At 35.3% G+C, this 27,573-nt stretch overlaps 2 protein-coding genes across 3 annotated transcripts in view; one reads left to right on the top strand and one right to left on the bottom strand.

Annotated features, from left to right (window-relative positions):
- The window catches only part of asic1c (acid-sensing (proton-gated) ion channel 1c), a 106,436-nt gene extending 93,116 nt beyond the window's left edge, over positions 1-13,320 (bottom strand). Inside the window, exon 1 of one of the 2 annotated variants that reach the window (XM_008434282.3) lies at positions 11,727-13,320. In XM_008434282.3, the coding sequence (XP_008432504.1) occupies positions 11,727-12,281 (555 nt within the window). In that variant the 5' untranslated portion in view covers positions 12,282-13,320. The remainder of the gene's footprint in view (positions 1-11,726) is intronic. The other variant, XM_008434281.3, reaches the window with a different exon arrangement.
- Positions 13,321-26,770: 13,450 nt separating this feature from the next.
- Positions 26,771-27,358, top strand: h2bk1 (H2B.K variant histone 1). The gene is made up of 2 exons (XM_008434275.3): positions 26,771-26,945; positions 27,027-27,358. Exons 1-2 carry the CDS (start codon positions 26,832-26,834, stop codon positions 27,261-27,263), a joined length of 351 nt encoding a protein of 116 aa, XP_008432497.1. The 5' UTR covers positions 26,771-26,831; the 3' UTR covers positions 27,264-27,358.
- Positions 27,359-27,573: the final 215 nt, after the last annotated feature.

Raw genomic sequence — 27,573 nt, 5'->3', positions numbered from 1 at the left:
AAGAGTATCATTTCAAAACTATTTTGCAAAGATCTTATTCCACACAATATTTTATTCTGCTTTTATCTGTTCTGCTCTTAGAGTAGCACTTATTTAATCAGTTGGTCTTTTCTAATAACTAGTTTGTAATTAAATGTGACACTTGTAGCAAAAGTAGTTGTCAAACATCATTGTCTTCATAAAAGTAATTAATTATGTTCTGTTAGGAAAAACCTTTCAGCCAGCTGCCTGGCAGTTTATAGCAATAGGTGAGGGATGTTGAGTGCTATGATCTACTATGATCCAGAAAACTCTGGAAAAAACTCTAGCCTCTCCAGCATTTTCTCTGACAAGATATTAAAACATAGGAAGTGTAAAAATCGTAGTGGTTTCGAAAATTTTGAAAGCCAAGATACCTTTCTATATAGGCTTTGTAAGAAGTGCATGTGTAGAAATTTTATATTTTTATATTCACAAAGTATTCTATTCTAACTGAACAACTTAGCTGAATTAGTCACACCTTGTTTCACTGTAACTATAGAAACTCAAAGGGCTGCATCACCTGTAGCAACGTCCATTGAAATAGATTACGCAACCCATATTAAAATGAGTTTTTTGTTCTCCAAACATGAAAATGTTATTTATGCACCCTTTTCTTTGTTGTCTTCAAAGTCCAAATTAAGAAAATGTAGACTGTGTTGCATTCTCTTGTATTAAAGCATTAAATGCAGTGAAAGAAGATGTAGGACTGCTAAATAAATTAGACTATATTTACTATCTAAAGTTCTAACATGCGCTTAAAATTAAACCAGTACAAAACCTAAAGACTCGCATATCAGCACAGATGGATGGAAAGAAGGCTAAGGCATGATGGAGTAGTTAGTTACTCCCACAGCAGAGGTGAGACCTTCTGTCTGGCTGCTGACAGCAAGCCTTCACATTATCTAACAGCTTTGTATCTGTAAATGCACCATGTTCTCCAAGCACCGCCTGTAACCCAATGTATTGAAATAAACTCTCTGCAGAGCCTATTTGTGATGGTGTATCTATTTCTGTCTGTGGCAGACTATGATTGGATTTCTGAAAACACTGCGGTGTTTAAAGGCTACTGACCCACCAAGTCTTATTCAACATTTCAGCTTAAGGAATAAAAAAATGAATTGTGGTACAACATGTAACACATGCACTGCAGAAATAAGAAGATTTTGCACAGTGGTGCCACCCAGTTAAACCTTTGTAAAATAGGATATATTGGGATTTAGGATTAACCATAAATCAGTGCTTTGAAACATAATAGTGTAGGTCATGGTTGTTACAAATAAAACAATATTATTCCCATATTTAAGAGACAAAGCTTAAAATGTTCCAAAAAAATTGATTTAATGGAGGAAAAGGGGAGCTTCGAGGCACACACCAATCTTTCTCTCTGTGTGTGTGTGTGTAATTTAATTAGGAGCAATAAGGTACTCTAGGCTCCTCTATTTCAACGCTAAAGAACAGCAGAAAAAAAAAACTTTTCTAAAACAATTTATTTATAGGAATGCTTTTTTAGCACTTAATGTGCTTGTGCTTACTGGATCTGAGAGAGTGGCAACATTTATCTTCGAGAATCTGAGATGCTTTCTGAGAGTTCAACACATAGAAACATGTTGACAAGATGGATCTCATGCACTATAATCCACTCTAAAAGAAGATAAACTATATCATGAATGTAAATGAGTAACAAACCAAAGCACTATTCATAGTAGTGCATCACAGGTCAAAATCAAGATAATGGCAGATGTAACGATTTCTCCAACAACGTGTCTGTGTGATTAGTGGTCTGATGAACTAAAATGTTAGGAGCTAAAAGTGCAGCCCAGTTTTGACCTCTGGGTAAAATTTGATAAGAATTAATGAACAGTCTGAACATGTAGGAGGCAGAATCAATTTACGCAGAGGCATATTCATTTGTCCTGCCTCATTCTGTTGGTTACACGTTAATGGGAAACGCAGTGATGCAAACACAAGGTGCACACTGCTCACTGTGTTCACGCAACACCAAACATATAGAAGTTCTTGTTTTGAAGCAAAAACATAATCGCATAATCTCCTATCAACCTTTTTGTTGAGGCATACGAATGCATTATGGGAAACTATTCTTTGATGTCAGTATCAGTGACCTTTACTGAAAAACAACATTATGTTATTTTATTTAGGGATATTGGTTTGTGTTAGTTCCCACAAACCAAGAAATCAAAACATCCATAGGCTCATTCCCACTAAATGAGTCCTGCTCTTTACTACTCTACACATACAGAATAACAATATGTAACTTGAATTGTTAAGTGTCTCATAGTGTGATCATCACTAGTCTAGAAATTGGAAAATAAATTGTTGTTGTCTCTCCTAAAATCAATAGCAAATAAAATTTTCAGTAAAGTGCCAAGTGTCCATATATTTTAAACTTTTTGACATGTTGTCACATTAGAGCCTCAAAATGTATTTAATTAGGATTGCATGTGGTAGACCAGCACAAAGTGGCACATAATTGTGATTTGCATGGAAAATTCATGGTTTAAATATTCTTTCAAATTAAAATTTAAAAAGTGTGTCATAATTAGTACATACTGTCATTAGAAATAGCTATATGAAGACGTAGTCATGACTACATCTTCATTTGACCTCCGACTAGCACAGCACCCTCAACAATAGAAAAAGGAAGGAACTTATGTTAAACTGACCAAGTGTTTAGATTCGTTTATCTCTGCAGTACTCGAAAAGAGTTACATTAGAAGAAAAAAGTCAACTCTTAAATTAGCAAAAAGTTTTTCTGTTATTGCCGTATTTAAACGTTTTTAAGAATTTGATTTATGTTAACCAATGTCAACAAATATGTTGGCCCTTTGGTGAGTGTAATTGATCAATTGTCATTCTTTGTATTGGAAAATCCTTGGGGAAGTATATTCTAAATTTACCAACACTCAATGCATACTATTACACATATTTGTATAATAGTATCATTACTGTCATGTGTCGCCTTCTAGATTAGTTTCACGTTTTTATAATTGCTTGTAGTATCTCTGATAAAACCCCAAATATGTTTGACCAAGTTTGAAACAAAGTGTTTGTATCTCAACCTAACACACACACGCACACACACGCAAACACACAAAGGTGAAGTCAATAACTGGCAACAGTCGAGAACTCGTTCTTGATTCGGATAATAACACACATGTTCTGAGACTTCAGGAAGAAACTCATTACATTTACCAGAGAGGCTGTTTTAAGAAGGTTTAGTTTTCTTAACATAGGTACTAAAATATGCCAAATGAATTGGAATTCTTTAGTTTTATTTTTTATTTTTTTTAACATGAGATCTAAAGTAGAAGAAACTTTTGTTATCAATCTTGCTCTGCAGGAAGGCAGTCTGCTGGGTATGCTTTTAACTGTTTGAAAATGTAAGAGGGAAATTAAACTCTTACATTCTCTCCTGCAGCAGCGTATAGATACCTTTCCTCATAAACACATGTTCACAATTTCTTTTTGATCAGAGTGCAGAAACCACAGGTGCATTTACCTAAATTGTTCTGATGTGTACATTTGATAACTAAGTGGATATTGGTTTTATACACTCATGCAGAACAAGGTAAAATACTCAACATCAAAGCTTATCATCATCAAAGGTGTTCAACAATTATGGCAAAGCTGTTTTGAAAGAAATCCTTTCTTCTTAACTCAGCTCCTATAGGAGTGATGTAGTACTTTCCCAGCCAGCATGGTTCAACCTAGGTCACAGACATCTATAGATTGCTGTAATTCAGTTCTGCTCAGTGATGTAATGATGTCTTGGTGGGTTGTTGCACTGACTGATTCATTTTTGTTTGTATCCATGTGCAAAAAACAACCAACCATTGATCCTTTACACCTTTCATTGAGAGTCTGCGACTTTTAATGGAGAGGACAGAAGCACTCCCCAGGGCAGAATGAAGAATGGGATATGCACTGCCTCGAAGGATAAACACTGGAAATGAAAGCATCTAATTACCAGTCTAGCTCTTAGACTAGTAGAAACAAATAAAATGCATATATAATTATTTTTTAGCTAAAACTGCAGATATTGTGTGCTTCATATGTGCACAATAACATTGCTGTATCTCTACTTTTTTGTACCTATCTTCAAATTTGTGAGCTAAACATGTCTCCTAAGATGATCCCTAATGAAGTGATGGGTTTTTTCTGTTGTCAGAGATGGTATTCATTCAGAGGTGATATACATTTATTTTTTAGATCTGTTTTGATGCTAAAATGCAGCCACTAAATGAGAAAATATATTTGCTTTTAGCGATAGAGCCTTTCTCGCCTGAACACTGAGATTTTAGCTATCTCTATCTCCATTCTTTATGTCACGCTGACATTAAGCAAAAAGCTTAAATGTAAAAATGTCAAAAAAAAGGTTTCAAAGGGGGACAATTGATTAATCAACTACATTTATGAAACTGGTTGGACCACATCTCAATGTAGCTCATCTTTCTGCTTCAGTTCTAAAAAAGCTACCAACGTACACTGTTGCTTATTAATTCAAGAAACTTGGACTACTATATTCAACCTTCATATAAATTAATTTTGGACAAAATGTACGTATTTCCTGCCAACATATTTCTACAGTGACTATATTTTGCAGTCTATGTTTAATCATTGACTTGTGATTGATGTTTGGAGTACTTGCCAATTAAATCAGTACATGCTGACTCAAAGAATTCCTTGTAAGTATTTAAAGTAAATTTGTCATGACAACTTCTAAAAATCTATACAACTTATAAATCCAGACTAAACTCTAGACAAAATCATTTATCACCAGATTAAACATTTCTTTGGTATACAACTGATCTATATTACCAGATCTCTTGATATTTTCATTAGTTGTTTTTTTTTCGCTCTGCCTGTGGCTTTGATTTTAGGGTGATTTTTTGCTCTATCAGTGTCTCAACAACTCTACACAAACACATGAAACATTACTCAGTTGAGTGTGTCATTCCTTTCTTTCCTCTTCCCTGCCTTCCCCATGTTAGCATACTGCAACCATCTCTGCTGCTGAGCAGCCAGTGGCACTGTGCATATTTAGGATATTCTTCTGAAATTTGACGCGTTAATGATGTGGATTTTAAGAATACTTGTTCCAGACAGCTGAACGCCAAAGTTAGACATGTTCCAAGAATCAGCCTTCAAATATGCTTAACAAATTAGCAGGATGATGCATCAGTGACTGGAGCTGAAAGTTTTGCATGTGGAACGTCTGCTTCTTGTTGTGGTAACTTCTTTGCTGTGTACATCGATTTATGCAGAACAGATTAATTGTTTGCTTTCGTTTATTGAAAGTCAGTGCCTTTACACTTTCTAGTCTTTATCCATTTGATCATTTATGGGCATGTTTCCCAAAAAAACGTTTGCCATGATTGTCTGTTTGGAAGCTTTACCACCGCTTATCCTCAAGATTATTTACACACACCTGTCTGTGTTTCCTTTTCTTTTTAAGACATGTCTCATGGGTTGAATAAACTTAAAATTGGTCTTATGACCATGATGGAGGTAAAAAGTGGAAACCTGAACCTGAGAACACAATTTCAGTTGCACAACAGTGCAAGAATCATGCAGTGTGGATGTGTTGCTATAGGAGGGATTGGCGGACTGAACAAAATAGATGGAATCATGAGGAAAAAACATTATTTGGAAATATTAAAGCAACATTTTCAACATTATTTGCATCAATGAACCAAATGACCCAAAAATCTTCAAATTAGTTAGAAAGTGGCTTAAGGACAGCTAAGTTAATGTTAATACTTTTCATCACAAAGCTTTAATAGGAGTTCTAGTGAAAATATGTGGGCAGAAAAGGTGTATGAGAATAAGGCAACCTACAAACCTGACTCAGTTATTCAAGGTCTGTTAGATTTAAATTTCAGCAGACTATTGTGAAAAGCTTGAGGAAGGACACCCAACATGTTTGATTCAAGTTGATTCACGTCATACAGTAAACAGGAAGTTTCAGGATTCAGACAAATTTGGAACATTGAAATGTTTCTCTGCACTTTCAGCTGTCGCAGATTCCCATGAATGAAACAACCCGATCTACTAACAAAGAAACTATGAAAGTATTTTAGCTGTTTTAGTTGAGTTATCAATGACCATATAGTAAAGCTGTTAAACACCATTTGTGACATCAATGTCTGACAAATACCTTCTCTGGCTCAGTTATTATACATTTTCAGAATTTGTTTTCTCAAATTTCTAGCCCTCTTCCAAAAAACTTTATTCATCTATCTGTAGATCCATAGGTCAGACAGTCTGAGTCTCAGCTGTAACCATGTTTTATTCTCTTGGCACCCTGCTGTCAACAGGGAATAAAGATGAAAGATGACTCATCTTAAAGACAGAGCTTCAGCAAAAATGTGATGATGAATACTGATTTTACAATCTCTGCAAGACTGAGCAGAGATGTATCCAAGAAGAACTTGCCAGGGTGTATCAAGACTAAAGAGAAAGAGAGCTACCACACCATCAGATTATGATAATCAACCTCCTGATCATAGGCTGCGGTCTATTATCAACCCAGGTGTCATTTACATAATATTAAATGTGGGTTTTCAAGAGTCCCTGCAACTCAATATATCCCTCTAGATGAAGGTTTTTTCTTACAACCATCTATTTTCACTTCAAATTACAGAAACTTTAAATTAAAGCACAGTTAGCTCTATTTCAATCTTCTTCACAGCTGAAAAATACTTTCTTCTTTCACAGAAAAGCGGAAAAGGAAGGGTTATAAAAAGAAAAAGTCTAAATCATATCCCAAATGACAACATTTCTAATAAATGTTTACAACAATCCATAACATGAAGTACAAATTTGTCCTGCTCTTTCCTTCGCTTAAAAAACCTCTACATTGGTTTGTTAGTGCTCCAAAAAGATCTGTTTCTAAAAATTCTGGGATGGAGATCTATTGAGCCTATTAATAGGTTTTTCTCTAACAACCACATTTGCACTGGTTAAGCATAAATTTGGAATTAACCAATTTGTAATACTGCAGCCATGGATTTGCCAAAGTATTCAAACAAATCTTGTGCAGATATTCTTTGTTCATTTTAACAAAACTTTAATTTAAAAAATAATAATACCAGGTAAATCTCGGTAATTAAGAATATTATCAAAAAGCAAAAGTAATTTAGTAAAGCAGTATCAAAATGTGAAACTTATTTTATCACATGAAAAGTATTTGATTATGGTTTACAGCTAAGAAAAGTTCAGATTCAGTTTCTCTGAAAATTGAAATATAACTGTGATTAGTCATCAGTGGAACCACCTCATCAATGCAGTGCGGCATTGACGAGGTAATCCAGAGGTCTTGACTAGGTATATAATGCATGGGTATCCTTTTCAGCAGGTTGAAATTTCTATATTAAATTTTTATTATTTTTTTATCTTATGTAATATTCACATTTTCTGAGTTTGGGGTTTTATTAGTTATGAACAATAATCACCAAAATTAAAAGAAAGAACTTATTTAAATATTGTCTGTACATGTGTACTATATTTTTAATTTTACTCTCTTTTATATCTTACTTTTTCTAATTTACACTACTGGTATCATTTCTCATAACACTGTCTCCCCTGGGCAAAGGCAATTAAAACAAAATGTAAACTGATGCAGAGGGGGGATGCTGTTTGAAATTAGGAACCGATTTACAGGATTTTACCAATTGTTAGAATCAAAAGAGTCAGAACATTATGAATTACTAACACAAAGACAAATATTTTCTGACTGCTTCGCAAAAAGACATTGCTAATATTCATAGGCCTGGAAACTTTGAGAAATGCCACTACAAAGTTTAAAAACAAGAATGAAGTGCATAACAATTGTTTTCTCACAAAGCGACAGGACCGTCACCATTAATGCCAGAGATGTCACTCTGGCAACTCAAGATAATTTGTCTTGCATCCTGTGTGGATAAAGAATCTTTCTTGTGAACCAACTAGGCAAAATGTAATTCCCGATTCACAAAAAATTAAGTGGGTGATAGAGAAATAAGTCATCTTGTTTTCTTTTTAAATTGGGAATAACAAACCCAGCTCATATCCACTAAACTGATATTATTTGCCTGACAAAAACCACAAAAGACCGAAAAGTGGCTAATAGCATTTGAAATGCAGAGTGCCAGTCTCCCCTTGGCCTCCCATCCATTATGATGGAAAACATTTCGAAAGCTTTGTTTCCCAGCTGAATCATAACCAAGACTTAATGGAATTCTTCCTCAATTTATTCAAGGTCAAAGCTCATCACTCACACAGTCCTTTGCATTGTAAATCCATCCCTCAACACGTCTGTGAGAAGAATTTGAATAAAAGAAATTATAAGTTTATTAGTATACTTCCTATGAATATTGAGTCTGCTGTTATATAGGACAACATAGGAGAATATGAAAGAATACAATCCTTGAAAAAGTATTTCTTCCCCTAAAACTTTTCAAAATTTGTTACAATCTCGGAACTGTACGTTATTGAGATTTCATACAACAGATCAACACAAACTAACTCATAACTGTGAAAAGGAACAACACTACATTTTCCATGTTTTTACAAATAAAGTCTGCATGTTACCTGCAAAAGCATGTAACATGAATATTTTACTCTGAAACCTCTAAAAATACTCAGAAACAGCATGCAATATATATCAATGGCTACGTTTATCTTATGTGCAGTGCTGCTCAACTGTATGGATGAAACCCACAACCTCCCCTTCCTCCCTAATTAGCTTAAAACTTGATTGGTCTTGTACTTACCAGCACGTGTAATAAATTTTGATCACATATGCATCAGAGGTTGTAAAATGTTCTCCCTCCACATGTGACTTTGGAAATCTTGCTACACACATTTATTTTGATTGTGCTTAACCACAATCCCTTGCTTTTTTTCTATACGCCCTGCATTTGGTTCACATGAAGTGGGACAAGAACTATGATTTTAAGCTCAAGTCTGCACCAAAGTTCAAGCATAATGACACTTCCCCAAATGAACCGAACTTTCAGACCTAATGGACTAGACCTCTACAGGACAACAAGACTGTGAGAATGCACCCTACATGTGCAAAACTGGTAGGGGTATACTCAAAAAAAAAAAAAAAAAAAAAACAATCCTGCAGTTGTAAATGTGGATCTAAATTGTGTTGCTAAGGGGCTGAATAAAAATGCACACTACACTTTTCAGATTTGTATTTGTCACACACAACATTCCTGTTCCACTTAGCAATTGTGCTCAACTTTATGTTGATTCATTACATTAACTCCTTCAACAGAAATTGAAAATTCAAGTTGGGAAAAGCAATGTATGCTATGATAGTTCAGAATGAAAATTTTTGCAAGGTATCATATAATAAATTAAAAGGGACTAAAAAAAGACCCAAACAAAGAAATATATATATGAATATATATATTTTGGAATAATTCTAATGAGCAGAACACAATTTTGGAATCTTGTTAAGAACTCTGTTACTTTCCTAGTGAGCAAGCAGCAAATGCTTGCAGTTAGTTATTTGAGATCATCATCAGACACAGCATCAGATAGTCTTCTAAATGGGTATATAATCTACCCGATTCCTGACAAACACATCTCTGCCCACTGAGAGCATATAACGTTTATGGTTTAGCACTGCACTCCATCCAAAGAATATGCCACAATGATTAGTGAGTACCAACAAGAATGTTCAAGTTTGATTCCAGGCTGAATTGTACATTTCTGGACTGAGATATCTACTGAAAAACAACAAGAAAGTTGACACACAGGAAGACTTATTTCACCACCAGTTCAGCTGACACTTTCTGTCAAGCAATTATCTTCCCATGAATAATTCCTGTTTGTCTCGACACTCCTGAGTGCTGCTTGGAAACAAACATGTTAATGAAGGCATTTCCGATTTGCAACATTTGTGACGCAAATTAAAAAGACATAAAAACCAAAAAGCAGGATTAAATTAATATCTCAGAAGAGATACGCCTTGATCAACTCAGCAGAATGTAGTCAGTCACTTATAAAATAGTTTTCTCAGAAGACTTCTTTCATGGTTGATTAAAGATGCAACTTAGAAATGCAGTCATATTTTTAAGTGGAACGAACTCATTTGAGAGATAAATAAAGTTAGATGTTGATTTCTCAAGTTTGGACTTCAAAGGTAAGACAGACAACCATGATAAAAACAACACAAAACAACAAAAAACTGAAGTTGCAGCACATCTGTCACTTGTACATCTATTATGCAAGTTTACTACTTCACCACAACCCTAAGGTACAAAAATCAATTGAAATCTAATGACTGAATAATATTAGACTATAGTGTTGTTCTCTAGTGTCATTGTCATTTTGACAAACTAGTTATAATAATTATTTGAGCTTTGTAACATGGAGTATTATCCTTATGAAACAAAATGTACAGTGGTCACAAAAGAATTGACATGGTGAACAATAGTCATGAAGACTGTGGTATTTAAATCATGCTCAATTATTATAAAGGGGGTTCAGCCTGAAAATCCTAGGACACTAGTAGTTACTCATACCAGTCTGTCTGACACAAACAACCATGTAATGTATTTAACACTTTGCAATGGTTTCAATAAAATAGCTTACTAATAACCTGCATTGATCAGCTTAATTGATAAGTCACAGCTAAAGTAAAATTCAATGATCTCCTTAGAATGAAATATACTATTGGAAAATTATGAATTGTGTCATTTTTAGTTTCCTTAAGAAGTTACACCCATCTAAAAATGTTGCATATCAAGCAGAAACCCTGTAGGTTGATGACAGTACTTACTAGAAACAGATTCATGAACCAGGAAAATATGGGCAAAGGTCTGTCTCAAAAAAGCAGAAACAATCACAAAAAGTCAAATTTATGAAGGCCTAGCCTGATCGTCAGCAAAACACAGCAGTTCTCACATTGACTCGCTAAAAGACCTGTGCTACTTTGACCATAATATTAGACAGGTAATACAACAGCTGTTACCTCACTCTTACAGACTTATACCAGAGTAATGTTGTACAGTGAATGAAGAGCTCAGCTGGGCAGACAGTGAGGACTAATGCTTGGTTAACGTTCAGCACTATTGCACCGTTTCTTATCATTGCTGGAATAAAATATAACCGGAGAAATAAGCCGTTACTCCTATGCAGTTACAACTGAAAACTATTTTAAAGCAGTGATGAGTAATGTCTGGTAGATCAGATAGGATTAGGATGACAAATTCCCAGCTCCACAAGTTCATGAGGAAATTAATCCGTTTCACCAATTATGCTCAAATTACCTCTCCAACATGAGTGCAAAACCTTTGGGCAAAACGTTTTCTTGAATTGCAGATACAAAACATATCAAAAATGTTTCTGTCATCCAGAGAGCTGTCTTCACGGATCACTGAGAAAATAAAGGGAGCATTGCCTTGGACACATATCTTTACCTCAAGAGTTTGCAGCACTTGTTCATTGCATGGCTAAGGGATGCAAACCAACACTTGCAACAAAGCTTTAAAAATCATTCACAAAAACTTAACTACAACATTCTCTATCTTAGAGCAGAAAATTACTGCAGTAAGGCATCTTTTTAAAATAAACTGCACAGTTGAAACTGGAACCCAATCTAAACATCTCCAAAAAAAAAAAAGTGACAGACTGCCAACTCTTGACAATAAATAAAACGAGACAGTGCAAATTGCAAGCTGGTGACTTACTGTGGTGAAATTTACAGCGAGGCAATCCTCTCCCCGAAAGGTGCACTGCAGAAGCATGTCACCGATGTCATGCCCTGTTCGGTTATAGAAATCTGTCATATTGAAGAGCTTGGGCTTGAAGTTTTGGAAGTTCGCCTTTTCCTTTAGCACAGCCAGAACCTCAGCTTCAGCCAAGTGTGGGTTGGCAATCTGATGATTATTGTTAAGGAGAGCCAGGAGCTCTCCAACGTGATAAAGGTCATTTTTTGTGATTTTGGAGAAACGAAATTCATTGAGGTTGCAGAAGGTAACAGCAGGAAAGGTGAGGTTTGTGGCTGCCACTTCGTCCAATTTGGTGACGTGAGGATACTCTAGGTAATACGACACCCGATCCATGCAGACCAGCATCAGTAAGCTTAATGAGCCCAAGAAGGAAATAGTCCAAAGAAATCGACGGAATGTCATGTGTCCGTAGGCAAATATGTGACTCATGCCATGTAGGGTGGATATGTTGGCAAATGCTTGCAGGTTCGAGGGCCTGACACTTTCAATGCTTTCCTCTGAGCTTCCTTTCATGGCTGTAAAGTGATGCTCAGTACTCTCAACGAACTTCAGGTTAGAGACTTTGCTTAGCAACAGGAAAAGCAAAATGTAACCAGCAGTGATGTTTGGCACACTGTCTCTCTTTTTTTATCCAAGAAGGAGAAATATTATCAGTAAATAGCTACCTTAAAATGGTTGTCAGACTCTAACACTTTTCTTTTCATTGCGTCTCGCATGCCATTGGTTTGTCAGCTGTTCCTGGAGTGCCAGGTCCCCCCTTTTCGTTCAGTTTGCCGTTTTATTATCTCCAAAGCTGTCTCTCACTCTCCACGCTCAGCTGTCCTTTGCAGAGGCACCAATAACAATGACAGAAACACCCACTTCTACTAAAAACGCAATGTCTCCTGATTCCTGAGTCGAGTAAAAAGGAAGGGACAAGGAAAGAGAACAGAAAACAGCAGACAGAAGGATATAGGCAATGAGAGGGGGGAATGAGATGAAAAGGACTAGCGTTTAAAGAGGGGCGCTAAGCCTCAGCAGTCAATGGGACCCTTCCTCCTCCAATCGGAGAGAATGCCTCTACATCGCATTGATAATAGGCTGCAATGGTTTTCTGAATGAGAGTAATAAAGAGAGAAATGGCTCACTGGTCCCTCGCTGTCACCTTCCTTTTTCTCTGGTGTCTCTTAGCGCTTCTCTTTTCTTCCAAGAAATGAAAATGAGGGGGTCAGAGACCTCCGACCAGCCCACCACCGTGCCTGACACACCGGCGTTCACTGATTCCACGGGTTCCACTTCCTTTTTTGCACAGATCCACAGTTAAGAAAGAAGACCACCTCTTGAGGCTTTATAAGCACCCCCGAGCAGCATCAGCACTAAAGCCACCTCAAGACCCCCGAGCTTTAGTCCTGTTAACATACAGATTTATATTCTGCCGTGTGGAGCCTTTCACTCTGATTCTCGCCTCCTTTCTCTCTCCCACCACTCCCCCATTTCTTGCTCTCTCTCTCTCTCGCCTTCGCTGTCGGTCTCCCTCTCTCCACCTCTCTCTCCCTCTTCCTCTTTAGTAGTCAGGATCCATCCCACTGCTGAATAGCTGCTTTGCTTGAGTCTGTGTTCAAAGGGGGGGAAGTCTTTCAATCTGGACACCACATTGCGTTCTTTTATTATTCGCTAATCATGTCCGTCAACAAGATCGCTCCACATGTTGATTATTTAATGGAATTTGATAGATAATAAAGTATTTGTAACATAAAACAAATGGTATCACAGAAATTATGCATATTTCAACATCTTTGAGAGTAAAACAAGCAATTCATAGTTTTTTTCTAGAAACATGGATAAACATGTTTTTCATCAATTGTATTTACCTGATCGTATAACAACATATTTTTATATTTATTTTCCAAGTGCAATAAACAAGAAGCCTTTATGCTGCTTTGGCTTAATCTCTCTTGAGATGTGGTGTGTGCTTAGAGAGGCTTGGTCACTAATGGATTTTATTAGGGTTAAAAGTTCGAAACAGTGTTCTGAGAAAGCATTTAATTTGTCCAAGGGCCAAACAAGATTATCATTCAATGGCTTCCCAGGGGTTACTTTTAAATGTAACAATGGGTGTATTTTCAAAGATGTGACTTCGCCTTTTGCAGATTAATATTATGGCTTTGTAACTACACAAGAAAACCATTGTAACCCCAACCAATAGCACTCAATAGCCTGGGAGCCATGAAAGAACCAATGAAAGCAGTGACAGGCATACATGGTCATAAATCAAATTAAATTTAGAAACATAAAACCTGATAATCTGGTTTTCAATTCTCCCGCAAAACAGTTTACTAACTAAAATAAATGTAATAAGTTTCATTTCTTTTTGCTTAGGTCATGTTGCTTTCATAAAATCTTCCTACTCTTTGCTCTTGGATAAGCTCAAGAGGTCAGCCTGTAGGGTGCCTGATTATTACATAAAATGAGGAAACAAAGTCCGAATAATAAATATATAGCAAAAGATATCAGAATACCATGCAAAATTATCACAATGGAAAAAAGAGAAAAGGAGCTGTGATACCTAAAACAGGATATTCAGATATAGTTTCTTTAATTTTCACCTCAAATGCTGTCTACCTCTTGATGTCAAGATGAATAGATTCATAGATAAAACGACACTAACTGGATGCATTGGTTATTAAATATTTCAATAACTATAAAACAATCCAATCAAATACAAGATTAAAGTTAAGTTTGCAAATGAATGAAACAATTCAATAGAGATTTAAAAAAAATAATTATTAGTTCATACCTGTAATACATATAGGAGAAGATAATTCTCCTATATGTAGGATCTTTTAATTTAAAATAATTGGGAGTTGTGAGCAATAAAATAAGCAAAACACACATAAATTGTTCATTTTGCAGTTAGGTTCATAGAGTCTGTGGCTTGGCTCAGGACTTCAGCATGAGAGCCAAAATGAATGCCCAGTTGTCTTTTATTGAAGCAAAGATCATTTTCAACACAGAATTAAATCCAATAGAGATTAAGGATGTTCATTCCTACCACATTAATTAATTTATAGGGAACAAAACTGGCCACACAAGGGCAAAGACCTCTGACCACAGATGCATTATTGACAGTAGTGAATTATAACCAGTAACTTCAATTCAAACTATAATAAATCACCCTTCAATGAAAAAAACACTCATTTTAATTTAGATAGTATAAATTGAGATTTGAGGATTGCCATCAATACTGAGGCACAACCCTGCTTCATCTTTCCATGTACTTAAGGGGCAGTGTTATGTAAAAGCAACTTATTTGAGCTTTGCATCATGTTATAATGTTATTTTTTTTATCAGAGGCATACCAGGAGTGTTACTTTGATTCTTTCATGCATGCTTGAGAAATTCTTTAATCTCCCATCATAACCTAACTCTGCCTTCAAAGCATGGCTCCTCCTCTGACCCGCAGTTTCCAAGCTTCCAAGCTTCTACCTCACAGAGCAGCCCTCCCCTGTGACTGTCCCTCTGAACTCCTTCAAACTAGCCAGCAGCAATTAGTAAGCATATGGTGGAACTGAGCATCAGCTGAGCTCATTATGAGCATTATATGAGCTACTTCATGGTGAAATGCTGGTGAACATTATTAAAGGGTTATAGAGGACTTCCTGAATGCAGAGACTCAGAAAGAGCAAGAGTTTTAAAGAGACTGAGGCCCAATTTCAAGGTGTTAAATTATGAAGTCAAGTTTCTTTTAAGTCATATATATATATATATATATATATATATATATATATATATATATATATATATATATATATAATTTGGTTGTGATAGCATTTTTATCACAACCAAAGATAACATAGTTACTTCATCGTGCTATAAAATGACACTAAAAAATATATAGTGCTACCCTTTAACGCTCCTATTTTTACAGCTTGGCAAGTATGCTATCTAAACATTAGCATAGTTAAATGTTTAAATCCCTACAAACAGGCATGGCTGTTGTTTCAGATTATAGGCTGAAAGTGCTGGACGTTTCAACAGTAATTTGCTTTCAAGTGGCTGATAGAAAGCACAGCATCAAATGAGGAATACTAATGAGGAGTGCTAATATTTGAAACACCGCTAAGCACAGTAGTACATGGTTTTAAGGACACTTTGAATTTTATTTTATAAAGAAATATTCTAAGTGAACTTTTAGACCTTAAAAACATTTCAGCTGTGAACAACTTACATGGAACAACACAATTACAGTCTTACAAACACGTTCTACCCATTCCAGGAAGCATGCAACTCAACATTCCCTGAAGTTTTAATCTTTGATGAAGACTGTAAGGTAATGAGATCAAATGTTACAGTTTACCATAATGTGGAAAAGTTAATATAGCCTTTTTCAATTAAATGGTTTAAGAAAGATTGAATTATATTTAATTCAAGATACAGCAGCACATTTATAGTGCTGCTAATACAGATTAAGAAATAGGGATTGCTGATCCTTTAGAAAGATCCAGTTTAATTTATTAGATTAAATGTTTCTTTGTCTATTCCAAGTCTTTGATATGTGATCAATGTTTTGCCATATGCCGCCAGAGACTGAGTTGAACTTGTTTCTACCATTTTATTGATCCAACAATGGAGGCATATATAGTGGCAACAGATTGAGATTTTGCTCAGCCTGTCACAATCAGTGAAGTTGAGCAGGCAAAAAAAATGTGCTGATTAATGTATATTTCCATATAATTTCTACACTTTGTTCTCGGCTTCATATTTTTTTCATAATAATAAATATTCTTACAAAGTTTTAGTTCATATGTGCACTACACAAGCCATAAAGAGAAATTTATAGAAAAAAATTAAGACTCACACAGATCCAACTAATAGTAAATTCAGGGCTATCGTAAAAAAATATCAGTATATGAAACACAATTGCCTTCCTCTGATTCAAACTACCAGAAGCAGTAATGACGTCAACTGTCAGCATCAGCTCCAGTAAAGTATCATTATCTGTCTAACATCAAGTTTCTCCTGCATCATTAATAAACAGAGTGTGTATGATACAGAGCTTACAGCAGCTGTGTCACCACACAGAAGACATGTGTTCTGCTTCGCATAATTTCTCCAGATCCCAGGGCAAGAACAAGCCCTCTGCCCACCAGTGATGCACACAACCTACAATCATGGAAGGTAGTGTAAGGCAAATCTATTTTTATAGGATCATTCATAAACAAGCTAATATGAAGTGCTTTAAAAGACATGAATGAAAAGACAAAAAAACAAAGTATAAGAAGAAAAACACTACACGAAACAAAAAGGTGTTAAAATACAAATATTAAAAGGCAAAAAAGATCTCAAACTGATTATTTGATCAAAGTTGCAATAATATAATATAAAAATAATATTTTTAGCCCTGATTAAAGAAATGAAGCAACAGATTCTATGCATCTCAGGTTTTCAAGGAGTTTGTTTCAGAGCTCAGGATCATGGAAGCTAAATTCTTCTTTATTTTGGATCTTGCAAACACCAAGTAATCAAGTATTTGAACAACTGAGGGGTCTACATGGTTTACAATGCACAAGCAATGCAGAAATGTATTTTAGCCTAGATCATTGCTTCATAGACCAATAACATAATTTTAAAATACATTATTTAATAAACAGGGAGCTAGTGCTCCAATTTAAAAATTGGTGTTATTTAACATTTGGACTCTAGAAGCAGCATTTTTTGGATAAGTTGCAGTTGCCTGACTGATTTTTACTGAGACCTGTACAGGCACTGTAGCAGTAATCAAACCTAGTGAAAGTAAATGCACCAGTTTTTCTCTGTCCTGTTTTGAAAGGAAATTCTTTATTCTGGTGTTGTTAAGAAAATAGTAAGCTCATTTAGTAGCAAACTTTATGTGGCTGTCAAAATTTTGAGCAGTTTAAAACTACACCCAGGTTCCTTGCAGTCTTTGTGGACTTAAGTCCCAGTGAGTCTGGTTGAGTGCTGATCTCGTTTCCTCCCATTTAAGAGCTCACATCAGTATGTCTAAACTCACAGAGCATATACAGTTCTCTGGCCAGCTCTGTGTGACTGACTTACAGCTGCTGACTTTCAGCAGTTATGTTATGTACTCAGCATAACATGATAAAGCACAGTATAAACATGAAACACTCACTGATATAAAGGGTTGTTTACGTCAAAACTTGTTAAGAAAAAATTATTTTAATGATTCAGGACTGAAACTCAAAGTTGCCCATTTCAAAATCTGCAAACTATTGGTTGCCAAGCCCTATTGCCAATACTTAAGAAAAAAAAAAAAAGCAAATTTAGGCAAATCTTTTAGCAGGCCAGTAATATCAGCCATTCTCTAATAAAAATAACTGCTACCGATTGGTTTTACAAAAATTTACACAATTAAAGATTTTGACATCTAATATGCTCAGACAGAATCTGAATTTTATAAGCAAAATATGATTTTGGTTGAATGACCAAAATTATATTTATAGGCCACCTTAATTATTTTGGTTATACAGCTGTAGAATAATCCCAAAAAATGTGCAATGCCCTTTTCTCCAGGGCAGCTTCCAGTATCTAGCAGTTACTTATTATTACCGAGTCGTTACCGACAGCAATAATAGCTTAAATGGCGAGACAAAAAGCAAAATAAAAAATACAAAAATGCCAAATTCTGTCTGTGATGACAGGGTAGTAATAAGAGGGTTCAAAGTGAAAGCAATTACAAATGCAGCCTAAATGGCTTTTCAGCCAAAATTTCAGACTTGTTTTGTTTTGTTTTCTGACAATGAAAGCATTGAAATAAGTGAATGAGAGCAGCTGCTTTGGGAATTCAGCCATTACAAAATATAGTTGTTGTGAGCAAAGAGAAAAGGAAATAATACAACAGAGTTAAGCTTGCTGACAAATGCTAAGTGATGAAATGGATTGATCTGCTAATTCATGAAGAACATTGTGACCTGCATGTAATATTTTTATGTTATTTCAGGCAAAATACAATAAATCAACAAGAATTAGTTTGTGTTGGAGCTGAGAAATTAGTTCAGAATGAACTATGAATAAGAATAAATAAAGGATGAATAAATTCATTTTAATCTGGCAGGGTACATTTTAAGCTTGTTCCTGGTCAGGATGAATGACCTTGGGGTGTTTCCAGTTTGAGCATTACAATTGGCAGATTGGCATCTGTACCGCCTTTTAGTTGCAATTACCTAAAGTAGATGTTTTCTATATGACTTACCAACCTCTTACCCATCTACCTAATTCACTTTTTGAATTACCATTCTAGTGTAGAATGATAGACTTCAGATTAATTGGAAGTGGTCACATAACCCTTTACTAGATTGATGGGAGACAACAAGGCTTTTGCTAATGTGTTTTCTCATTGCCAGTGTTGTAACAAACATCTATATTCTCTAACTAACAGTCAACATTATTGCTTTCATAGAAGATGTCACACTTCCAAAAATCAATTGAATGCTTTTTCCCGTTCTATATTTACTGGAATGAAATTATTTTGAATCTGTTGTGTGTTTCTTTCATAGTTGAGATTACAAATTAGAACCTGACATAAATCAAGACTTGCCTTGACACATAAATTCAAAGGTATTTCAAAAATACCTTTTAACCATGACAAATTTGAATGGCTGGATGGAAAACATCTGACAAAACATTGGGCTCTTAAGAAACATTTAGCTTAATCTGAAATGTTGACATGAAAATGCTTAGAATTATAGTCACTGCAATCATCAGGCTGTAAATGGTGTTGGGTATTAAGTAAAGTTGCTGAAGGACAGTCAGAAGACCCAATGACAGAAAAACTGTGCTGATCCAGATCTAGAAAAAGCAAGTAGTCAATCAATGAAATGGCCAAGTTATGTAGAATTGGCAAGCAAGTCTGGCAATTTTATGATTGCAACATCTTCCTACAGCATTAAATGAGATGACATTTAAGATCTTATAAACCCTAAAGATAAAATGAGTGGCAGAGATAAAACACTGCTATACTTAGTGCAGCACTATAACACAACTTTAAACAGAAAGTACTATGAAACTGTGATGATTTATCACCTTTACTCTCTTGAATTAATCACTTTATATTGCTTCTGTGCTCAGCACCTTGCATAAACACATCAGTAATATGATCTAAATGACTGCAATTCTGAAAATGGGAGTCAAGGACCAAAAAAAAGAAGTTGGTGTTTAGATTTGTCCATCCATTTAAAATAACCCTAGGATTCAAAAATGGAAAATATTTGACAAAACAGAATTTCAAGGAACCGTCAGAAAGAAGAACATAAAAAAAATAAAAATAAAATAATGCATATATAATGGTTTTACTTTACTTTACAATCAAGGAGCAGAAGAAGTTGTGAACGATGACGTCGATTTTCGATTTTCTGCACTATTTTAAATTGTAGTTTGTAATTTGACTGTGGAGGCCGAAAAAGTGAGCAAAGCCATTCAGTCCGTGTTTGCCATGCTTCCAAATAATTAATTAACATTAATACCCATCTTATTCAGCTTGGTACTTCTCTCTTCGCAGTGGGGGATGGTTGTTTACAGCGCAGACAATTCCAGTGACCTTTGTAGTGTTGTACTGACACGCGACATACAAATGTTAGCGATTGGGTAAAATGTAAAACTTGAATACCTCCAGCAAGCAATCGTTTTTCATTAGCAGAGGGTCTGGACACTCTACGAAGCAAAGCGTAGGACAAGGCGATTTACCAAATTAGGAAAAATTTGTTATTTTATTAAAAAGTAATCATTATTAATTTTTTTGTTGTTGTTCTTAAATGTTTAAGAACAGCACAGTACGAAGAGGTGCTAACAGATACTGTATAAGATTCAATCAAAAAAGGAGTAAGAGGGTGGGAGGGTAGGTGTCACTCTACACCAGTGTTTCTCAATGCTGTTGCCCAGGAACCACTGTCCTGCATATTTTGGAAGTGTCTCTGCTCCAGCACACCTGATTCAAATTATAGTATTAAGTCCTGCATGTCATGAAGTGCTGTAGAAACCTGTTAATCACCCATTTATTGAAGCCAGGTGTGTGGAAGATGGGAAACACCTGAAACATGTAGGACAGTGTTCTCTCAGGAACAGGATTTAGGAACATTGTTCTAAAGGGAACACAGTCTCAAAGAACAAATGCTGCCCAGTCATACTGTACGCCAGAACAGAGCTGTTGACAGAATGTTTCAAACGGGACATAGCATCTTCTATCCTCTGCTTATGAGATGGGGAGGCAGCTTTCTTCAAGGTGAACAATATAAAAATCTTGCAAGTAATGTAATGAATACTACTGCATTGGCCTGGTGTGGTGATATTGATGTACCTGAAGAGACAAACCCCAATAAAGCAGTTATTGAACTTTGTTTAGTATTTCTCTTACATATAAAGGGCTGTCTGAAAAAGTGCCTCCCAAAAGGTTTGAAGTCTGGGGCAAAGAAAGACCTCTCAGAGTTAAAGTAAAGATCGACAGACATCCTTAAGTAAAAAACAGGAATACTGCTACCTATGCTAGCTATTAGTAAAATATGTTAGTCAGTTTAAACTCCATAATCAATATGGCTTTGTTCCTAAATAGTCTTGAGAAGTATAACAGCAATATACTTCTCAAAGAGACACTGGAATGAGTTCATATCTGTAGCAGGAGCTTAGGTCAGTTTTTAAAAAACCGAGGTTTACTTTAAACAAGAAAAATATCCAAAAAGCCTCAATTAACATCTTAAAGGTTTTGATGTTCCTAATGACATAAACCACAGTAATCTAAGTTTTTGATACATTGCACTTACGTAAAGTGCTTAATTTCTGTATTTACTTCTGTAAATACAGAAAATGGTCTTTCAGCTGTTGATGGCTTTGTAGGCCAGGAAAACCCAGAAAGTTAACAATGAGGTTATTCTACTAAAATCAGTCACTGTGGTTATTTATCACAAGTTTATGAAATCTAATTAGCAGTAAACCATTTTTTTCTAGAAATCGGGGTTTCTAAAGCAGGCAATATGCATAAAAGCTTTATAACTTGAAATATATCAACATTTTTCCAAACTAACAGTATTATACAAAACATATTGCATTGTAGTGAACTGCTCAGTGCAGGAGTGTTTTATTGCTGTTTGTTTTCTGGTTATTTTCCAATATTGTGCAATGCGTTTTAGGTTAATGTGTGTACAGTAAATCAGTATCAGGCATAGACACGATGGCATAGATGCAATCAACTGGTCACAAAATATTTTTATGAATGCTAAAACGGAGAATAGAAATAAATTAAACACCTTTGACAGATTTAAGTAACACGTTGATGTGGCAGCCTGTGATAAGCACGACAGCCAACATTTTTCTGTTTATGTGAGACAGATGAAGCGAGGTAGCAGATGTGAACACACTCACCTTTTTATTCCCTTTCTTCCCGCACAGATAACAACTGCTAAAGATGAATGAATCTGCCTGAAAACAGGAGAAAATAACAGGCTTATTAAATGTGTGCGGATCTCAAACAAATAGTTTCTAACATAAATTTATCTGTTGAGTAGAACATGCTTGTGGATCAAATCTCTGCAAAACACGCACCACCATTGGCAATTATTTTTACTTATGTCTCATCCAGGTTTGCTCATTAAAAATAAAATAAAATATATTGGCCACACTTGTCTACAAGTTGCAAATCTCCACATTATTCATACCTTGATGTTTTCCTTAGAGTTTAATTTTTTTTTTCATAGTAAATTGACTTTTAATTTTTTCAGGTTATTATTGACAAAATAATAATAATAGTTATAATAGTTATTAATAGTTAATAATAGTTATTTTTTTTCATAAATGGTGTTTTATAGGCATCCAGCACATACATATGTGAGAGTCTGTGGGGAGTGGGCACATGTACCTTTTAAAAAAAACTTAATTGGTTAGTTAACTTTTGTTAGTTAGCTTTTGTTAACTAACCAACAAAAATGCTGCATTTCCATAAGCTAAATATGACTGTGCAGTGAAGCTGAGTAAACAGACTTTTATAAAGTTGAAAGGTCTGCCAAAAGTGTCTTACCATTATTGTATATCCTGCATAGCTAAATTACCCAACAATACACACTGAAATGTATTTTTCCATTGATCTGTGCATTATGTAATTGCAGTCAGATTTACTAGTCATAAATATGAGTGTTTAAATATTTATTTAAATTTAGCAAAAAAAATTAGAAAAAAGAAAAGAAATAGAAGCTCAAGTGGATAAATATTATACTCTGAACTCCTGTCTTTTGTAAGAATGAATTTAAAAGACATTAACAAATATGTAAAAGCTGAGTATTTAAGTCATTACAACTAGGGCATGCTTTAGTATGACACAAATGAATGAGCGTGAGACAGTGTAATGCTATTTAGAGAGATGTGAGTGCACGATAAAAGGCAGAAATTCAGCTCACTTTGTAACAGCCTCAGATCTCATCAATCAAACAGATTTAAAGCTAGTGATAAAGGAGCTAGGGCTAGTAGTACACTAACAAATCAGACAGCATGGATAAATCTCTGCTGTATTAAAATCTACCACATTTACTGGTTTGTCTACAAGTAAAATATTTATAGCTGTATGTGCAAGATTCTGTGTGATAAAAATCATAAAGCAATAACATTGCATGATTTAGAAAATAAAATCTCAGGTCAAAGTCAGCGTATGCCGAAATCGTTAAACTGCAACTACTACTGGATGTTTCTTGAAAACAAGCCATTATACACACAAATAACAACTAAATGGTTCACTTTATGTTTTAAACTTTCAGAACAAATGAAAGATCAACAATCATTCCCAGCAAAAGTCAAAGGCTAAATGCGATTCAACTCAATAGACAGCATAATTATCTTTAATGCGTCTTATTGCGATAAAAGATTTAGATGAAAGCAAGCTTTGAGATGTAAATATGTCACTACAGAAGAAACAGCCCTGTTTCCACAATAAGACAATACAATCTCTGCCTATTGAATGCAGAGATTTGTTCTGCATTCATTAGGCAAGAGGCACAGAAACACAAAGGTGAGCTTATCTCCATTACCAGGTGTGCACTTACTATAGTAAAGTTATTTGTACTTAGAAATCTCAAGCATATGTTAAAATTAAAATTAGCTGGGGAGATCTTAAGAAGTCTTAGAAGTAAAAAAAAAAAAAAAAAAGAGCAAAAAGTAAAAAAATAAATAATCTTTGCGGTACCTGATAAATACTTTTCTTTCCTACAACAAAAACACAATTATTGAGGTGTCTAAAGGTACAAGTTAAAAGCTTGGCAATATAAATATGAACTATACATCTCTATGACAAATCTGGTGGTGAGTAGGTAACCTTTCAATACATTCATACAGGTTATCTTCAGCTACTGCAGCACTAAGAGAGGCCCACTTCATGTCATTTTGAGCACAGTAATTTTTGCATATGCCATAATTGGGAGTAAGCAACATCTATCATAAATAATGTCTTTAGTCACAAACAGATTTTAATCTTTCTTGGCTCTTATAACTCAAGCTTCGACCCATGCCAGGTTCAAATGATATCAAACATTTGGCAACTACACCATTTTTCTAAATACGATCGAGTCTATATAGTCTACCTTTGCCACACAAGATATCTGTCAAAAACTAAGCTTGTAATGTAACTTAAATATAGAAAATTTCATGGGCAAATGTATTTTTAAAATCACAAAATCTAGCATAAAACTTTAAAAAATATTAATAAGTTAAAATAAACCTTTTCAATTTTTCTAAAACAGTAACAAGCAAATTTTAAAAGCCACTTTTCAGTAGATTGACTTCTCTTCCACCCACAACATGTGTATCATTAGTGTTAAGGGACCCAGTTGGGCCCAATTAAACATTGTTAGAAAATCAGCTGGATGGACTTACAGTGTCCTCAAAATAATAATGTAATATACTTTAGTGCTACATCCTCAAAAGTAAAACATGTCCTTTCTGCAGAAACATGAATCTATAAACTTCGTCCATTCACTGTTGCACACTATGGCAAAACCCCTTGCATCCCTTAATATTCCATGAGTAAGCCCAACACAACTGGAAAGAAACAAAGTTGTACAAATAATTGCATTATGGCCGTTAAGCCACTTCATATAATTCATATTAAAGCCAGTTCATGACACTTCAGCCCAAGGTTATGTCGAGTGCACATTTCAACATTTGCTAATTTCTTGGCATACAGTAACTGTAGCAGACAAGGTGTGTCACCTCTAAAGACTGTAGGCTGAATGCTTTGTAAAACATTTTCCATAACTCAAACTCTTACTGTACATTTTGAACTATTGCATCTTAGCTGAACTAAACCTACAAAAATAGCCTAGAATGCGTAGCACTTCATGAATACGTAAAACGTACTAATTTAAAGGCACACATGCAAATTCCATGGAATTCTTAGCAAATAGATTCAAGCTGGATGACATGTTTGAGATGTTCTCATCATCAGTTTCCATGGCACAACTGTGCCATCAAGAGGACACGTCATGAAAATGCAATTGGACTGAAAAAAAGCAAACTATAATAGGAACAGGAAACTATAATAATTTGTTTGCCCTTTTGAAAGAAGTGTAGCATCAGTGCTAAATTTGGGAAGCAAACAAGGAAAGCATGTCAAAAATGTCTGGTACAGGACCACATCTCAACCACTGTAATTACACAGTGATCTATATAGATTACATCCATCGAGTGTTCCACATTTGTAATGTTTTCTCCATTTTTTTTTCACTTTTTACTTCTTTTAATTGCCTGTCTACATCCGATTTTTCATCGGATCAGAAGCCAAAATGGATCCGGTGTGTCTTGGACTTTAAGGATACAAACAGCAGCTCTCAAATCAATGACGGCTGCTTACAAACTAAGATACTCCAACAGTAAAACTGAGCAAGAAGTTCCTGAATAGTTAGATAAACGTGACAGCGAACACCAGATAATGCAGTCCATTAGTGCAAAGTGACCACACTGACACCTGAATAATACATTACCACACAAGGACCAAATATTATGAAAACTGATGGAGTTTTCTTATAGAATGTACTGGATGGAAAGAATTGTATGTATACTGAATAAAGCCACAATAGCCAATCTTAACCGTATTTAATCTAAGTCCGAGCTGAGTCCCAGTTCAGATTTGAAAAGAGATAAAGATTAGGATAACATCATTAAATATGCCAGGGGTATGAATACTTTTGAATCAACTGCATGTGTGCATATGATTACTCTATAGAGTGAGTTTCTGTAAAAAATAAAATAAAATCATTTAGCACTTACAGATCTCTGTGCAAGCTGATGTTTTCCATTTCAATATCACTTCTTCCACCATTTAATATACAGTAATAAATAACAATTACACTTGTCATAGGTTCTAGCTTTTGACTCACATGTGAGCTTTCAGTCTTAAATCTCTGATTTAATGTTCAGGCCTGACCTTGAATTGTAGAATCACCATATAATGGATTATTTAGAATGTTTAGAATACATGCATTATTTATTCATTGAATTGTGGCAGTCCAGCCACTCAAAAGTAGTCTCCCATTAAGTCTAAAAAAATACAGCAAGTCTGCCACCAAGTGGACATCAATAGTGCGTGCAATACCAAACCTTTATTAATATACCGCCTGGAAAGTTGTGCGTGCACAAAATTCCCTGTAGGCTTCTATATGTTTTATGTTGGGATTGTTTTGTTCTGTGCAAAACATTTTATTGCCTAACGTTTCCTTCTATAGTGTGTCACTTGCACCGCACCTAAGGATATTGGACTGCAAGTGAATTTTAGATTTAGATTTTTAAAATGGCTAACGGTGCTCACTGTCTACTTTGAGTCAATAAATAAATGAGCAACCTTTAAAAATGTATATGTTAAAAAGCAAACATTAACTGAGAAATCTTGTAACAAAAAAGCGCTTCCCTCGCTCCAAGGGCTTTGAGAAAACTATTACGTTAACGTTTAGCTGAATCTCGTTGGTAGTGAAATGGAACCAGCTGCCCTAAATCAGTCACTAATTAAGACAAGCTATTAAAACGGCTTTTGGTAAAACTCAGCATAATTGTTTCTGTAATATCCAAACGTTTGCTTAAAAAATGACCAACGATATTTCAAAAAAGAAAGGCAAGAATTCAAGCGAGAAAAAGGTGAAAAGAAAAACTAAAAGAAGGGAGACCTACGCTATGTACATCTATAAAGTTCTAAAACAGGTGGGCGAAGTAAAAGCAATTACAGTTGGTCTTTCCCCCGTTTTAAACTGCTTCAACATGTTTTGTTTTACTTGCCTGTAGGTTCATCCGGATACAGGTATTTCTAGCCGTGCCATGAGTATAATGAACTCCTTCGTGAACGACCTGTTCGAGCGAATCGCTACCGAAGCGTCTCGTCTGGCTCAGTACAACAAGCGCTCCACCATCACCAGCAGGGAGGTGCAGACCGCCGTCAGACTGCTGCTGCCCGGCGAGCTGGCCAAACACGCCGTGTCCGAGGGCACCAAGGCGGTGACGAAGTACACCAGCTCCAAGTGAATATTTCAGCTGAAATCTGCGTTTTCTGTGGGGTTTTTTTTTTGTTTGTTTCGTTTTTTATGTCCCCACCTAAATAAATGCATATAAAAACTGTCTACATTGTGTTGCATTTGTTCTTTTTCTCTCATTTTTCATTTCTGAAATGGTGCATTTATAATCTACGCTAGGTGGCAGCATTGTATATACTATAATCTGACAAAGCTGCAGTGGAGGCTCACAACGGCTCTGTACGGGAAAATGGAGGCGCTATAGTGAGGAGTTTTTAAAATGCAAATTGCCTAAAATTAAGTTTTTTTTGGGGGGGGGGGGG

Source organism: Poecilia reticulata, chromosome 17, assembly GCF_904066995.2.
Source record: "Poecilia reticulata chromosome 17, P_reticulata-male-v2, whole genome shotgun sequence".
NCBI classification, from domain to species: domain Eukaryota; kingdom Metazoa; phylum Chordata; class Actinopteri; order Cyprinodontiformes; family Poeciliidae; genus Poecilia; species Poecilia reticulata.
This window is presented reverse-complemented; position numbering and strand designations above follow the sequence as displayed.

Bases quoted from the DNA above. Each gene is read 5' to 3' on its own strand.
- h2bk1 (XM_008434275.3), top strand. From the start codon at position 26,832: ATGACCAACGATATTTCAAAAAAGAAAGGCAAGAATTCAAGCGAGAAA. The intron at 26,946-27,026 runs GTGGGCGAAGTA...ACTTGCCTGTAG, and splicing joins TCTATAAAGTTCTAAAACAG to GTTCATCCGGATACAGGTAT.